This window comes from Anabrus simplex, chromosome 7 (assembly GCF_040414725.1).
Source record: "Anabrus simplex isolate iqAnaSimp1 chromosome 7, ASM4041472v1, whole genome shotgun sequence".
NCBI classification, from domain to species: Eukaryota; Metazoa; Arthropoda; class Insecta; order Orthoptera; family Tettigoniidae; genus Anabrus; species Anabrus simplex.
In genome coordinates this window covers 196,748,242-196,766,647 of record NC_090271.1, presented here as the reverse complement: position 1 = coordinate 196,766,647, position 18,406 = coordinate 196,748,242, and the positions used below count along the sequence as shown (strand labels likewise).

The 18,406-nt window shown below is 38.4% G+C and overlaps 1 protein-coding gene across 2 annotated transcripts in view; it reads left to right on the top strand.

Annotated features, from left to right (window-relative positions):
• LOC137501528 (mitochondrial fission 1 protein-like) overlaps window positions 1-18,406 on the top strand; it is an 86,413-nt gene that overhangs the window by 38,449 nt on the left and 29,558 nt on the right. For both annotated transcript variants that reach the window (XM_068228653.1, XM_068228652.1), the window contains exons 2-3: window positions 1,070-1,279; window positions 9,820-9,925. In XM_068228653.1, coding sequence (XP_068084754.1) covers window positions 1,070-1,279; window positions 9,820-9,925 — 316 coding nt within the window. The remainder of the gene's footprint in view (window positions 1-1,069; window positions 1,280-9,819; window positions 9,926-18,406) is intronic.

Sequence of the window (18,406 nt, the reverse complement as noted above, 5' to 3'; positions counted from 1 at the left end):
TTTATTTTTATCACAGAATGATACTTCTAAAATATTTTTCTGCTTATACTTCTCAAGTTTCTACATATTCTGCATTATTTTGTGGGTAACTAGAAAAATATTGTTCTGCATGTGCTATAAACGTGGTTTGAATCAAATGCTTTTTGCAAATTTTTATAATTCTCACAGCTTTTTAATGCTTGATTTGCAACATAATTACTAATCAGAATAGCTGCTTCTCTTTATTTTATTGATTAACATTTAATTTATATAATGCAGGTATGGGGATAAAAAATACCATTGTCCAACACAACCCTTAAATTATGGTCTTGTCAAATGCTAGTTTGCTTTCTCTGAAGTCTGCCCTCCCGTGATGAACAAGTTGAATGTAGCATTGAATACTACAGATGTTTTCAGGTAGGATTTTTTAGGATCAACTGATAAACCTATTAACACAGTATCAAACGCTTATCCTATTTTTATTTTTAAATGTTTGATTTTATGGATTGAAATTTGTGACCTTATACTTACTCTAAAGGGCTTGCTTAATTTACTGAAAAATACAATACAATAGTACCTTTGAAATCCCACTTTAAAACTGGAACAAACAAACTTTCTTCGCAGCTCAACTTGATATGCTACCCCTCATTCTCCACCTTTTCTATGCAGGCAAGTCAGGTGGAAGTTGACAATCTCGTACTCATGCACCTCACTTTGAAAGTATGTACAGAATGAAAACTATGAAACAGTTCAGTACAGAAAAATATAGGTAGTTATATCAATCTTGTGCAAGAAGAGAAAAGAAAAAAGTAAAAATGAAAGTAATTGGAGGAAGATACAAACTTCTGTAATTTCATATGCTTACTCTTACTGCAGGCTCTTGCTCTGGTGTTTTAGTGCCATCTTCATACCTTTCTAGTCCCCATTATCTATCCATTGCCCACCCTAGTGCCTGTCACTTTCAAAATTCATCAAATTTTGCTACACATTTTTAAATCAAATTTTTGTTTTGATTTTCTGTAAAGATTATATCTTTATTTGTAAATCATTGCTGTATATCAGTATTAATATTGATTATTTATACTTACAGAAATTTGAACGAGTTTACAATGAACAGCTGCATAAGGGGGAAGTGACTCAGAAGGCACAATTTGAGTATGCCTGGTGTTTGGTCCGGAGTAGATATTCAGCAGATATTAGGAAGGGAATAATTCTTTTAGAAGAACTATTTCAGACTGATAGTGCAGATGGCAAAAGAGATTATCTCTATTATTTGGCCATTGGGAATGCCCGAATAAAAGTAAGTTAACCTTTATAAAGGTATACATAGAATATATTAGACTGAAACGCTTCTTTAAACACAGGTATGTATCTCTCAGGTTGTTAGTTAAGTACTAAAATTATAAAAGTTTGGATTAATACATTATTACCATATAACATGTTAAATTTAAGACTGACATTTCAGTTTTTGAAACTTTAAATCAATATATACAGATGAATAATAAAAGAAAGTTGTATGTGGTAACAGAGAGATGAGCTTAATTGGTGTTCTGAGTAGAGAAAGACTGCAAAATGCATCCTAAAATCTGTCAAGCTTGTAGTAGGATTTGAACCAGCTGCTTGCATAAGAACCTTGATATGTTGCTGAGTTTTCCTGCCTATGTTGTTGTCAGTATTAAACTCTAAAGCTATTAGTTTGCAGTTACAGGTATGTTTGTAAAAACAAGAATTTTGTAAGTCTCCAGTATGAGGAATGTTCAAGAAATTTTTATAACACAGAGATAATAACCTTGTATTCATTCACCCATTTCCTTCCAAATAGTTCCCTTAAACGATGATGATTGCCTGCATTTCCAAAGTGATTGAAAGGATTGTTGGAAATAATATTTTAATACTTCTTTCCATACTCTTATCTTATTTGCAAACACTTCATTAGCATTTGGGAACTGTATCACTTTCAGAACAATTTTTTAAACTGCAGAAACAAGAAAATGTTTAGAGATAATATAGTGGATGCTCCAAAGCTGTCATATTGCATTTGGCGAAGGACTTTTTAATTGCAAGTGACTTTTACATATATGTACTTTATGTGGAAGAAATAGATTGTTTTGGGTCCATTTTTCCAGAAATTTCCTTGGTTTCCCTATACATTAAAACTTCTCTATAAAGGACACCTGCGGGACTGAAAATATGTCCGTTGTACAGGGTGTCCGCTTTAGACGGGGTATGAAACGGTACCATTAAACATAAGTAAGAACCTCTCCCTTCTCTCTCCTTCTTGTGACATGCACTTGCATGCAGCACAATGAAATTATAAGCACATGGCATGCTCCCACATAGCGCAGTGGGTCAGCTGTAGGCTACAAAATTTGTGCCTGCCGTAACAACTAAGTTTCGAATCCCAGCGTCCAGTGTAAACAATTTCTTTTGTTCCCAAATGAATACACCGCGATGATGTCAGGCAACAAACATACCAAGTTTGGCCCCAGGGTCTCGTAACCACCGAGCTCGATAGCTGCAGTTGCTTAAGTGCGGACAGTATCCAGTATTCGGGAGATAGTAGGTTCGAATCCCACTGTCGGCAGCCCTGAAAATGGTTTTCCGTGTTTTCCCATTTTCACACCAGGCAAATGCTGGGGCTGTACCTTAATTAAGGCCACTGCCGCTTCCTTCCCACTCCTAGCCCTTTCCTGTCCCATCGTCGCCATAAGACCTATCTGTGTCGGTGCGACGTAAAACAACTAGCAAAAAAAAAAGGTCTCGTAACTTGGGAGCGTGGGTTGGCGACCACGGGGCCCTTAGCTGAGTCTGGGTATTGCTTCTACTCACTTGTACCAGGCTCCTCAATTTCATCTATCCTATCCAATCTTCCTTGGTCAATTCTTCTTCATTTCTGGCCCCGACGGTATTAGGTTCACGAGGCGTAGGGAGTCTTCATTTTCACGCCCTCCATGGCCCTCGTCAGATCCCTTCAATTATTTCCCTCTCATTAGTGTTAATAAAGGATGGTTGCCTAATTGTACTTAAAACAATAATCACCCCCCCCAAGGACTGAGGGTCCAGCCTTCAAAACCATCCAGAAGGGCAGGGAAAACAGCATTGCAATTTCTGAACCCGGAGCTGAAGGGGTTGAGATCTCTACTGTTGAACAGATTTTTGGCTTGCCTGATCCTGGATAAGATTTCATACTTGGGTCAAAAGTTGATCTTAACTAGTTAGATGGAATAGTTTAAGCCTCTGCTATCACCTTGAGCAATAATTGTGAGAGTTTCTGCATACATCTTGCCCAGCCCCACAGCTTTACCTTTCTTCTGGAGCTTGATTGCATAAAATACTTCCTCTTTTGTTACGTCTGTACATTGTAAAATAGATTCTCAATATACTCCTTCCTGCACTTCAGTTTTTCTTCAGCTCTCTCCAAGATAATGCTATTGGGATCCCTCAGTATAGCTTTATATGGCTTGCGATATTTCCTTGTAAGTTCCTTGGTACTTTTATGGAGGTTGAAGTCACGTTTGTCTGTATCTTTCTACCAAAGTTATTTTGCCGCCCCCCCTCCTTGCATTTTCTCTGCACTGGCCTTTTTAACTATTCATACTGATCTGTATCCCTGTACTTAGGTTTGTCTTTCTTCCCTAAGTTGTAATATTCCATCCATCATCTATGGCTGCTTCTTTGGGCTGCTTGAATATCCAATATGTGATCAATGAGTACTTTCTATAGGACACTCCATTGTGATTCAGTACTGACTGTTCCCAAGGTGTTTACTGTACTCATCCGTTTTTCAAGCTTCAAGGTTGTTTTGAGCCTGTGACTTGAGGTTGTCAAGTTCCTTTATATCAATGCGCCTATGTTTTTCAGAGCATCTGATCATGATAAAATTATGGCGCTCCTTGACGACAGGATTGTGATGACTATTAATATCCGCACCAGGGTAGCTTTTAGCTGCTTTCACGAACCTGTTCAGGAGACTTAATGAGGATGAAATCTCTCTGGTTTGCAATATTACTACCTTCGTAGTCCACTGGGGACGTGCATGCATACAAGCACCAGGGATGTAGCTTGAACGTATTGATGACAGAGCTGCTATTCTGAACAAAACTGTACCAGACGATCTTTGGTATTTCTCTTACCGTGATTGTATTGTCTAAGAATGTCATCCTCCATGTCACCGAGGACCACTGCTATTTCCCCTTTCTTTGTAAGGGACATTGCCTTCTTCAGAGTGGAATAAAAGTCCTGAATTAACGCATCCTCTTTATTTCCTGTTGAAGCATAATCCTGGACAATGGTCATGGCATGATGTGAAGTTGGCAGTTTACGAAGCATGGCTCTATCTCCAGGAGGAATGAAATCGATTTATAACTTCACCAGATTGGAAGAGAGGATCATCACCACCAGAGTAATATAGGACCCCATGTTCAGTCTTTTGTATTGCTGATTCTGGCCATCTAACTTCACTGAGGCCCATAATCTAGATCTCCAGATGCTGGATTTCTGCTTCAACATTTGCAAGCTTTCCAACCATATACAAACTTTGTATATTCCAAGAGGCAATTGTTATTCTTTTGTTGTAAATTTGAAACTTGTCACTAATTGTTTTCAGGGGGATTCCTAGCACCTTCTCCCCACTTAAGGGGTGCCCTGGACTGAGGGCTATTGCTGTAGTAACTCTAACGATAATCATATTTGAGTGTATTGGAAAGCACAGTAGGACTGCCATTTCCTTTCTGCGCTGCAGTGTAGGAACCATACAGGCTGCTACATCTGCGCTTCCCATATCCACTGTAGTGCCGCTAGTAAAGTCCAACTTCATGCGCCACTACATGATATGGATGGATTGCTGCCCTTTGGCGGGAAATGTCCACTCAGCCATGGACAGTGGGCTGTCTCTTCCATCAGCCCTGCCTTACTTTAAGTCCATCTTCTCCACCTTCATTGATGACAAGGAAACTTTTACTCATGTTGAACCCTTGTAGAGACCTTGTCCGTCATTTATTATTATTATTATTATTATTATTATTATTATTATTATTATTGAAGCGTCTTTATTGTGGCGAAGTTAGGGCTCCCGGCCCTTTCTTACACTTAACCACTTCATGTATATACAATGTATATTTTACATAAAATTTAAACATATGAAATCTTTACAACCTAAAGTATAACTAAAGCAACTAAAGTATCACTAACTAAACTAAGGTGAGTAAAGTATAACTAAATTATATACAGGAACACATTGCAATAAACAACCATATTCACTCTCATTCATGCATCCCATTCACACTCAAGAAAGACTGGAAGTGCTTAAAAGATGACGCTGGCAAAGGATTTTAAATTTTGTCTTAGATTTAGCTTCCCTGATGTCATTGGGGAGTTCATTCCACCAGCTCGTGGCGGTGATAGTGAACGATCTGTTGTAGGTTGCGGTTCGATGCACAGGAATTTCTAGCGTACAGCCTGACCGGGTATTGAACAGGTGCAGGGAACTAAGGTAGTGAAATCTGGTGGATAGGTAAGGAGGAGTGTTTTCAGAAAGCACTTGATACACCAAAGTAGTTGCGTGGAGTCTACGTCTGTCATTCAGTCGTAACCAAGATAATTGTGTATAGAATGGGGATACCTGGGCGTATGGTTGTATGTCGAATGCATACCTGATGCATGCATTTTGGGCACGTTGCAGTCTCATGCTTTGCTCGTTATTGATATCAATAAAAACTGTATCACAGTATTCGAGAATTGGAAACAAGAGTGATTGAATGAGCTTTATTTTCAAGGACCGAGGAAATATATTTTTAAACCGCTTCAGAGGATGCAGGCTTTGATATATCTTTTGGCACACTTTCATCACATGTTGCGACCAGTTCAATGTTTCGCTTATAGCCACACCAAGATTCATAACTGTTTCACAAAATGGAATAATGGTATTGTTTAGTGCTACAGGAGGAATTTCATATTGTTTTAAGACGTGTAAGTTTTTTGAAGTACCAATGATTATTGCTTGCGTTTTAAGAGGATTAATTTTGAGATTGTTACTCAATGCAAAATTACTTATGAGACTTAAATCAGCATTAACTTTTTCTACAGCACTCTGAATTTTATCAGTTCTTGAGTGGTAGTAGATCTGCAGATCATCAGCATAAAGATGATACTTGCAATGTGTAATCGATTTGGCAACATCGTGTAAGTAAATTGCAAACAGCAATGGTCCAAGTACAGCCCTTGGGGGACACCGAGGGGTTTGTTAAGCCACTCAGATCTGCTATTATTTACTTTGACACACTGACGGCGATTTTTGAGGTACGAACTGAAAAAGTTTATTGCCGTCTTGCTGAAATTTAATGAATCCAATTTTGAAAGTAGCAGTTGAGGAACAACAGTATCAAAAGCACTAGAAAAATCAAGTAGAACCAGTACAGTCACTTGTCGAGTGTCCATTGCCTGTCGGATATCATCAGTTACTTTCAGTAGGGCAGTCGTTGTGCTGTGTCCTTTCTTGAAACCAGATTGGTAAGGGTCAAGCAGTGAGAAGTTAGTCAAGTAAGTGAGGACTTGTTCGTGTACCAAGCGTTCTAGTACTTTGGAAAGGGGTGGGAGAATGGATATAGGGTGATAATCTGATGGTAAACTAGGAGAATTCTTCTTAGGAATAGGAATGACGATACCGTGCTTCCACACAGTTGGGAATACTCCCTGTACAAGGCAATGATTAAATATATGCGTCAGAATAGGTAATATGGCAGCAATAATATTTTTTATGAAAGATAATGGTATGTCGTCATTACCCGGAGCATCAGACTTGAGGGAGTAAATTACACGATTCACATCGTTCGCCCCAACTTTTTTGAAAGTGAATTTTACTTGATACACTCGGGAATGAGCATTTATGGCGTTAATATCATCATCAGTTAGGTCATCAACTGGTTGATGATGATGATTATTATTATTATTATCATTATTAGGATAGTTAGCATCATAGTCATTATTGTCAGTAATATCATTATTAGTGTATGCTGCTTTCGTAAAATGAGAATTTAGATCATCAAGTGGTATACTGGGTGTCTGCATGGTCAGGCTGCGACCTATACCCATCTGATGCAAATGTTTCCATATTAGTGCTGAATTTCGTCTGTTTGTTATCTCTTGAATATATTTATACTTGCTGTTACGAATTAATTTCTTAACTTGATTTCGGAGAATACGGTAATTTTCGAAATCACTAGTGCTTTCAGTTCGCCTAAATCGCCTATACCAAGCATCACGATTTGCCATGACCGACTTAATTTCATTTGTTAGCCAAGGAGACGAAGGGTGAGAAACTCGAATTTGCTTCTTCGGAGCGTGTTCGTCATACAGTCCTAATATTAAAGAGTTCAGTCTGTCAACCTTATCATCAATGTCATTAGTCAGTAGAATGTCATTCCACGGTAATTGATATGCTTCATTTCGTATTATCTCAGTATTAAAATGCTTGAAGTCTCTTCGCATTAGGCCCTATGTACCTGGTTTTGTACTTTGGTGCCTTGAGAGAGTAACATAAGTATATGAGATCGTGGGTCGAAATACCTGGTACAGCAAGCTGTCCATGTTTTACCACTTTCTGCGGATTGTTTGTTATAATAAGGTCAATCAGTGTGTGAGACGTGTGGTTTATTCTGTGAACATGGTTAGTCGCGTCTAGTGTCAGTATATTGTAATCCATGCCATGGAATAAGTTTTGTAAGTATGTTGATTCGTTATTTGTAACTAGGAGATTAGTATTGAAGTCACCAAGAATGATTATGTTTTCGTACAGCGGAGTTAACTTCGATAATGCCACTTCTAGGTCAGATATATGTTGTATGTCCGGCGCCTTGTATACCACTCCGATCAGTAGTTTTTGATTATTAACCAAGAGTTCAACAAACATGAATTCAGGTCGAAATGGAGTCTTAGGATCTGAGGTCATAATTATTTTACTTTTTAAGTCGCTACGGCAATATATAGCGCAACCGCCCCCTACACGATTTAAACGATCTAGGCGATGTAACGTCATGTTATTCAGCTTTACGAGATCAGATTTGAGTGACTGCTGTAACCATGTCTCTGTTACACAAATACAATGCAAGTTACTGTTACTAAATAGAGCCTGTATTTCGTCAAAGTGACAAAGAAGCGATTGTGCATTGATATGACAACACTGAAAATATTGTTGGTGGGGAGCTAACATTTCCTTAAGAATGTCTCCTTCCACAGCTGGTGAAGGGGAAGGTAAGGGTGAAGGCGGACGACAATGAAGAGGGATAGGGTCAATGACATCACGGACATGCTGTTCGGTATAAATAATTGACTCATTTACGTTAGCCATTGTCAACAGAAAAATTCAAACTACTCACCCTAGTTGTTTCATAAGCACCTCCAGAAATATTTACACAATCACTCTCACACACACTATCACATTCACATACACAAACATTATACGCTATTATATCACTCATTGTTTTTCCTAGTCAATCTCGTCGCTCACATAAGGCTTATTAATTGTGCCATGCTGCTAACAAACATTTTCTGTCCATTGTCTTTCAAGACAACAATGCGGCCATCCTGTGTCCACACCCGTCGGAGTCCGAAGTGATCACGTGCCCTGTTTAGAATAGTTTTTCTGATACCTGTCAGGGATTCAGTCAATAGAAGGCCAGTTCCTTTTAACAGCCGCTTGGCCCTCCAAACTCTGTCCCGGTCATGGTAACGCACGAACTTTATAATTATAGGGCGCTTACCCGTAGCAACAACCTGAGCTGTGGTTCGCTTTAGCACTCCTAAACGATGGCAACGATCTATATCAGACATAGTTATATCTACATTTAACTTGCCCTTCATCGTGTTGATAACTTTATCGTAAACGTTCTCTGCCAGCTCCTCTGGAATACCATGCAGCACTAAGCAGTTCTGCCGGCTGTACTGTTCATTGTACCGAAAGACTATCTTCTCCACCGCAGGTGCTGTTGAGGTCTTCACTCATAACCTTGAGCTCTGGGTTAGGGCCCTCCATATTTATGACCCCCGGAGAGAGGGTGTCCCAGTATTATTAAACCTCCAGGAATTGGGATGCCTGTTGGTCCGTGGGTCCGTTATTGGGGACCTGAACCAGTCCACATGTCTGTGGGCCTCCTATCCTCCACCTGGGATGCCCTCTAGGGGCAGTGGAGCAATGTAAGAATGCTAAGTTCTGTTACAAAATGGGAAAACAGTGAAGGAGATGCACGCAGTGTTGGTGGAAGAGGGGGAACAGGAACTGTAAGCAGAAAATTTGTTTACGACTTATTCAAACGTTTTTCGGGATAGACAGGAAACTTTTGATGATGTGCCACATCTTGGACTTCCTCTGTACTTCCGGATCTGGTGTCTGCAGACTTCTTTTGTTTCCCTGAAATAACTAGACCTGATATGTAATAAATAATAATAATAATAATGATGTTGAATAGGTGAACCTTCCCATCCTTGTTGATAGTTACTGTGTAAGCACACGTGGATAGAGAACGCAGAAAAAAGAAACACATATGTCTTATTTTATCCTCCGCTGATGAAGGCTGCAGCTGAAAATTTTGGACCCGTATGTTTGTTTCCTTTTTGTGTGTTCTCTACCTGCACATGCTTACACAGTGAGTCACTGCTCTCCTTCTGTTCCATATACATGTATATGGTATTAGTGGAGTGTTTTTAAAATGGAAAGAGTTCCATTCTGATTTTATACAATTTTAGAAAGTAGTGTTTTATAATATGTCAGGTCTTTTTAAATATGTACAATATGAAGATATTATATTTTCAAGGCTCTGCATGTAATTATTCCTTAATCTTATATAGGAGTACAACAGAGCTTTGCAGTATGTACGAGCTTTTCTCCAGATTGAACCAAGCAATCAGCAAGTCCAGAATCTTGAAACACTTATAAAGAAGAAGATGGAAAAAGGTATTGTATGAAAATAGCACACAAATGTTTACAAAAATGTCCTCCCATTTCATAAAACTTATTTTGATTACCTCAGTTTAAGATTATCTAATTAACTTGGTTACTAGTAATTGCAATTGACAAACAAACCGTGGGATTGTTTCATAATTTCATCTTTTATGAAACTCGAACTGGGAACATAGACGTAGCAATTTTCCCCATGGCCGAGGACATAGAATACATCCATGGTATCCTGTACCTATCATAAAAGGTGAATAAACAAGTGACACCCAGGTACTCTCAACAATGGAGTGCAGTTTGGTGACCACAGAAACCCCTAGCTGAATATGTGATTACTTCTATTTTTCCCATAATCCACATTTTCATCTTTCTTCTCCACCCTCCCTTTGTCAACTCGTTGTCTTCCAGCCTTGACTGTTCTATGTTTACGAGGCTTAGATAGTCATTATCACACTGTTTGTGGTCGTTCCTTTCTTTCGACAATACCTTTGTTCTTTGTTCTTCAGAGGGGTGAAACTTTGCACTTCTTTGATTAGATTTAAGATGGGATGATTACATACTTCTCAAACCCACCACTATGCTAAATAGCCCAAACATAAACTGATAATAGGTACCATAATACTATTATTGTACCACATAAAGTCTCAATGACTTGAAATAAATTTTTTCACCCACTATAACCATACAGGAACTGAGCCCCTTGTTTAAAAAATAATAAAGCAATCTAATAGTCACGATATAGTTTTGTATTGTGTGTGTGTGTGTATATATATTTTATTGGTTTGGAATTTTGTGTGCTTGTGTTCTATTGTAATGTAGTTGTGGGGTAGAGGTTTGGTCATGGATGTCTTCTGTATGTGGCTTTGTTTAGTATCCTTCATTTTCTATGGAGAAAGAAGAAAGAATGTGTGTTGCCATAGTGTCATTGTAAGAAGATCTGAAGTACGATATATTGGTTGTATGAGGTTAAAGATATTAAATATATATTTTCAATAGTATCAGTAACTGAATTATAATTTCAATGAAAATATTTGAATTTGTAAGGTTTCATAACTGTGTAAAGGACTAGTAAAATAAAAAAAATAGACTTTACGCTGAAAGAAGCCAACAAGAAAGGATATAAAGCTTAATGAGGAGATTGAGAAATTAGTGGTGCAGGAGAGGAGTTAAATAGTGAAGCTGAGAAGAGAAACCTAGAAGTATTCAATAAGGGAGTCTGGAGCTTTAGAGTTTACTCAGCAACACAGCATTAAGTAGTAGTAGTGTCGCGCCCATCATAGACAAAGTGAGGGAAGCCCGTCTCCGCTGGTACGGCCACGTCATGAGAAAACAGGACGACTCAGTTGCTAAAACAGTGCTCCACATCAACCCAGAGGGAACAAGACCACGAGGAAGACCGGCAAAGAGATGGACTGACAACATCAGGGCAGACATGCACAGTGTTGGCTTAACACCAGAAGATGTCAATGACAGACAGAAATGGAGGAGATGTAGCAAAGCAGCAGACCCTGCAAGTCAGGATTAATGCTAAGAAAGAGAGAGAGTAGTAGTAGTATGGTAACTGATATCTGCAACAGTAGTTGTAACATCTGGATTTCTTCTAATTTCAGTTCATTTGAAAACTTTATTACTTGGATATTGCCTTTGGTAGATGTATACAGGTAATACATCTAATCTTATATTAGCCAAGAAGATCCACTGTAACGATTGGGACAGTTAGTCCATTTGGCATTAAAATATGTTTAAAAGGTAATAGAAATTTCTGCCAAAACTCCAGTGAAAAATCTTAGAAAGCTATTGAAATATGTATGTCCAAGCCTTGTCTCGTTTCTCTGCAGGGTTGGGTATGAAGCGAGATGAATCTTGGTTGCGATTTTTTAGTTTCAACTGCAGGGTCGGGTATGAAGTGAGATGAATCTTGGTAGCTATTTTTTACGACCAGATGAGAAAGCTTATGACGTATGGAAAACAAAAATTAACCAAGTAATTGGTATTCTAGTTCTTTAGGTTTTTGCAATCGTGAAATTACCAGTGTTTTTCCGCACTGTGACAGTGGGCTCATCAGTTGGATTGCTGCAACTCACCAAGATGCTGGTGACTAGTGTGCCATTGAGACACCACTGCAAGCCTCCTTTGTACGATAATACAGTGACAGTGCACTAGGGGATATATGTATCTCCACTTGTATAAATGCCTGCCTTTTCTCTGTCAAAGTAATTCCTTGCTGCTCTCATTCTGTTCATCCTCATAACATGTCCAAACCATTGTTATTAACCTGCATTTTCCTAAAAGTTTGGTAACAGGTATTTTGATGCCAGCCTCCTTCCTGTTTGCTTCGCTTAATCCTCCTAACCTTCTATATTTCTAACAAATATTTTATAAGCTTGTCAATTTATGCGTCACTGGCGTGAGGAATAATTTCCCTTATGCTCTCTGTTGAGTCAAAATAGAAACTACTGAGCTCGATAGCTGCAGTCGCTTAAGTGCGGCCAGTATCCGGTATTCGGGAGATAGTAGGTTCGAACCCCACTATCGGCAGCCCTGAAAATGGTTTTCCGTGGTTTCCCATTTTCACACCAGGCAAATGCTGGGGCTGTGCCTTAATTAAGGCCACGGCTGCTTCCTTCCCACTCTTAGCCCTTCCTTGTCCCATCGTCGCCATAAGACCTATCTGTGTCGGTGCGACGTAAATAAGTAGCAAAAAAAAATAGAAACTATCAGCTCCTAAGCAGTTTGATCTTTACTGCCATCTACGTTAACCCCTCAAGCCAGCAATTTAATCCAGAGTTGCTCACTTCTCAGGCGATATTTAAACTGAAGCTCAGCAGAGTTTTAGACACCCCACCTTAAGCCCTCTTCCCCTCCTAAACCACCTCCACTCTTCCTAAGCCATATATAATTTTATATGTGTCATTTCACATTGCATTCTTCATTATAAGGACTTAGTGTTTTCCATGATTATATAATTTTTACAACACTAAGCCCCCTTTTATACTTTGTTCGAAACCTCTTATGTATATTCCTTGTATATTTATTAGCTATTACTCACCTGTCCCATACTAACATCTCTTTCCATTTACCACATTCACTTGTTATTCCATAATAATCTTACTGTTAAAATTAACATGTTCTTAGGATTTCGTCAAGAGTGATCTTTGCTTTGATGTGGCTGATGATGACCCGTAGATGGGTTGAAACTAGTTCCATGTAATTTTAAAATATTGTGAATATATTTTGTATTGAATAGGTGGAAACCTTTACTGTGTTGTTACTCATATGTTATTCTCAGTTCAATACGGACCAACAACATGAAATTTATAACTCTTAATGAATATTAAAAGTAATTGCGAGTTGGTTAGCATATTTGACATACTCTATATTGTTGCATTAAAAAGTTTGGGAGATATGGTTCTTCAGGATTTGGATGGAATATTTCAAGGCAATCACTGCAATTTCTTTTATTAATGCCTGATTGAGGTTAAATGATTTGCAGAACTAGACGAAAAAGAGAGGAATGGTTCCTCTAGCGCCAATTTATACCTATGACTTCAATATCATCCAGCTGGTATTCTTGTTAATAGAATGGGATGGTTGGTTCATATGTTTGTTTTCTTTTCCTCATATATCTCATTGGGTTGGGTTTCAGAGGTTTCGAATCTGATCGTCGGATCTATTATAAAGCCCTTTCGGTGGTCTTTGAAGGCTATCATGTCAATTTATCGGGTGCCGCCTGTAATAGAAAAACCATGAATCTCTTCAGACTGTAAAGTATTTATCCATCTTCTGTCAAAGTGTGCTTTGAAAACGTTTAAGGAATGGGGGGAAACTCTGGAAAATCACTGTTTCATTCTGTACATTTTAAAATTTTGAATTTTTTGTTTTACAGCGGCAATCCGTTCATCAGGTAAAAAAGAAATACTGTGTTATAATTTCCATTTTTTAAAATATTGATAATCAAAATCAACTTTCAACCTATCAGGTTGTGTTACATTTAGTACGTGTTAAGGAGAATGTTAAGTACAGAACTAAAATGGCCACCCGGACACCAGTGGGATCCGAACCCACAACCTCCCGATTTCGTGTCTGTTGCTCTACCAATTGAGCTATGGTGGCCTAAGTCATCTTTGTTCTGTTGGAAAGGTTCTAAGCTACACGTCTGCCACTACTGCCATCACACTGCAGAGTGCATTTAAGTCGCCCGTTGAAGGCTAAGTCAATGGATGTTGAATTTTCACGACCGCATTGTAATTGAAATCAATTTTCAACCTATCAGGTCGTGTTACATACATTTAGTACGTGTTAAGGAGAATGTTAAGTACAGAACAAAAATGGCCAACTGGACACCAGTGGGGTCTGAACCCATAACCTTCTTGTTCAGTTAGTCCAAAATTGCTGTCAGTGTATGACCCGACAGTAAAAACTTGTGTTCCACACTATCGAACCGGGCAAGTTGGCCATGCGGTTAGGGGCGTGTAGCTGTAAGCTTGTCTCGGGAGATTGTGGGTTTGAACCCTACTGTCGGCAGCTGTGAATATGGGTTTCCGTGATTTCCTATTTTCACATCAGGTCTTAATTAAGGCCACGGCTGCTTCCTTCCCACTCCTAGCCCTATCAGATTGTCGTCATAAGACCTATCTATGCCAGTGCGACGTAAAGCAAATTGAGTCTTCCTTTTCTCTCTTTCTCTCTTCTTGGACTCGTATATGTAATGGATGTAATGGCTAAGGAATGGAGGTGCACGGAGTGTGGGTGTGAGCAAGCATTAAAGTGTATGAGGGAAGAGTTAGAGATTAGGTGATTAATTTCTGCTAGTCCCCATAGAGTGCAGCACTTGCCTACAAGTAAACCACCATTGCACAAGAGATGAGAATTCGTATTGGTGTTTTGTACAGAATTTCAAGTTCTTGTAATATCTTCAATGAAAACAACCATTAGCACATGAAAGAAATGGACCCTTTGGCATTTAAAACCTATAAAAATCCCAATCATGATAAGGTTGGTTAGATCACTATTGCACTCAGGTCCACATTTATTGCTCGAATAAAATTGTCAGCCCTTGTCTGTTCATTTCTATACACAGAATGTCCACATATGTAATGGAAAGGAGCAAACAAACCATTAATAGAAAGATAGAAATATGAATAGGAACATATAGGTCTGTCCACAGTATTGCTAAAGTTGTTTGAAATTTACAGTTATCTGGTACTTTTGTATGGCCCTTCCTAAATCATTTATAATACTAATTGACAGCATATTGTCAGCACCCACTCTTGAGAAAAATACCAAATGTTGATTTATTGTCATGGCTACACTAACTAAAAAGCTACTTCTTCAATAGAGTAAACCTAAAATGGATTATGAAATAATCCTCTGTTCACACCATCTCACCTTTTCATTTCCTGGGGAAAAAAAGGGTAGTTTTCTCAACATTTTTAAAGAAAATCATATCAATATATGGGTTACAAACTGTTACGGATTGAAGAAAGGAGATAAAAAATTGCCTTGGTCTTTTTCAGCACACCATGCGGTACACTATTATTTTAGGTGCACTTCACTTAAAAATATGCCCTGTTCTTGGCGAGAGCCGCAAGTGGCCGAGGAGGTTGGCGAGCAAGTCCGCCTGAGGGAGGCGGCGTAGCAGGGGGAGAGGTCATACTCCCACGTGGCGTGTCCCAGGTGGCGGATGGGCGGGTCCTAACCGGCTTGCTGGTGGACTTGAGGGAAATAAAATACCTCTCGCGGACCAAACACACACCCCCTGTGGGTGGGGAGGCAAACAAAGAATTCACCCACGGTATCCAATGCCTGTTGTAAGAGGCGACTAAAAGGGGCGACCAAGGGATGATCCAATTAGAACCATGAGACTACTTCAACTTGTGAAAGTTTAGATTTTATAATTCCACCTTTACAATACTGTAATTGTCTTTATTACAAAGACTACATTAAATTACACTCGTGAAACATGTTTCGTCCTCTTATAGGACATCTTCAGTCACAAATACAAATACATAACATTAAAAATAAGGCAAGGACACATTAAAATAAGTAAATGCAAAGTCTTTGAATACTGTGACGCGGCGTGATAGCGTCTTGTCAATCTTCAATGTTAAAATGGTGCGGTGTGAACATGATATGAAGCATGAAGTCCAATTAAAATCATATGTAAAAACTGTTGTTCAAAACAACGAATTGTCAATTATAAAACTCCGTTAGTGGCTATGCAAATAAAATTATGTGCATATTGTACATAAAACAGTGTTCTGGTGATGCCACATTGTAATAGATTTCTTGATTAGGATGTGGAGTTATACTGATGCAAGTTGAACCTGATTGTGTGTTGACAATAGGGGCCTAAAAAGAAAAAGAAAATATGAATGAACTGAAGAATAAAATGCCGTTAAAATTTTAAAATAAAATAAAATAATATAAATTGATCCACGTGGATGAAACAATTATCAAAGGTCCAAAACAGAATTGGCCTAAACCTAACATAATTGACAACGTAATAACCACTACAGTAGAACCTGACTTAGCCATCAATAAACTATCACTCGGTATCCAAGACAAAGTTGGATATGAAGCGAAAAAGAAATTAGAAAACTTCCTTAAACTATTACATAATGATATTCCCACTAATCATAATTACAACCACATTAATAAAGATAATATTTTCACACATAAACAAATTCACAATCTCAGAAAGAAAATTACTGATCATAACCTTATTATAACTAAGGCAGATAAAGGTAATTCTTCTGTCATTATCAACAAAGATGAATATATAAGTCAAACAGAACAATTCCTTTCTAATAGTTCATTTACTCCAATTAAGAAAGATCTATCAAACTCCGTCAACTTAAACAAATACTAAAAATTCATCTTGCATATTAACAGAACATTTATGTAATTCTCTCATCAACATGAATCCTGGCCTACCCACGGCCAGAGTACTTCCAAAAATCCATAAAACCGGCATCCCCATTAGACCGATAGTTAATTGCAGACCCAGTCCTTTATATATATCATCACAGTTCATTCAGAGATTCTTAACCCTTTTGGGTCCAATGTCGGACTCAGTCCAACATCGTTAATTTTCAGTTCCAGTCTTATGTCGGACCTAGTCCGACACAACTTTAAGGTTATATATTTCATATGCTGGAGCAGAAATGGTGCCAAGCTTTACGCAGTATACAGTCTTGGCATTTTGCTATTACCTATTGCCATTAGCTGTTCATTTCTTTAAGCTTAATTGTGTTTTCTTTGGAGATAGTTCTTCGCTGTCACTGCTGTGTTCACTTTTGTTATCAACATGGCGTCCACCAGCCACGGCATGGAGCCTGACGATATTTACGAACAGTTATGTGACAGTGGCAATATTGACGATGACTTGTTGATGGATTTTGATAGCGACATTAGTATTCCCGAATCTGAGAATGATATTTCGAGTGAGGAGGAGGAGGAGGAGGAAATTGAGGTGGAATATAGTGGTGAAAGCGGTAATGTAGGGGGTGGGAGGGGTCGATCGTGCTAATCACTACTGGTCATTGTACGGTTTTATAGTGAAAAGCCTGAAGTGGTGGAGGAAATTGTACTTCTGGGTGCTGGAGGTAGCATTGGTGAATAGTTTTCACCTATATAATTTGCAACAAAATTCAGAATATAAGCCCGAGGTGAATCACAAGACTTTTAGGGACCAAGTTATCATGGGGCTTGTTGAGGACATTACAAACAAAAATGCCCATAAACGCGGCCGACGGAGCAGCTGTGATAAGGATTTTGATTGAACGGAAAGCTACACATCATAGATGCTTGAGAGGACAAGACTCTACTGTGTGTTCTGACAGGAAAGCGAAAGGAGGCAGAAATAAAACATCTTTTATTTTGTGAGACCTGTCCAGTGAACCCAGGACTACACCTGAACAAATGCTACCAGAAGTACCATACTTTGAAACAATGTAGCTGATAATGTGGTTAACTTGCCTGATGTTAAATTGGACCTGTGTAGGATGCAGGTGGGAAATCAATTGTACCTCAAAGGGTTAAAAAGAAACTACAATTTTATAGCCAACAAATCTATTAAGAAATACTAAAGAACTAGTTGACAAAATCAACCTTTTTGAAATCAAACCTAAATGCTCCATCCATTCATTCAATATCATTAACATGTATCCCAGCATCTCCATATCTGAAATTCGCTCCATTATACAACAGAATTTGACAAAATACAGTAAATTAAGTAAACTTGAAATTCTTGAATTTACGTCTATTTTAAACTTTGTTTTAAATAACAGTTATTTTAGTTTTAACAACTCTATATACCAAGAAAATGATCTAGCGATAGGATCACCAGCCTTGGGAATCTTGGCTGAAATCTACCTTAATTATTTGGAACATACCTGAAATTTTAACAATAATATTTTTGACAACATTTTTGGGCCAGATACGTAGATGATACTATAGTTATAATGGATGAGAACTTAA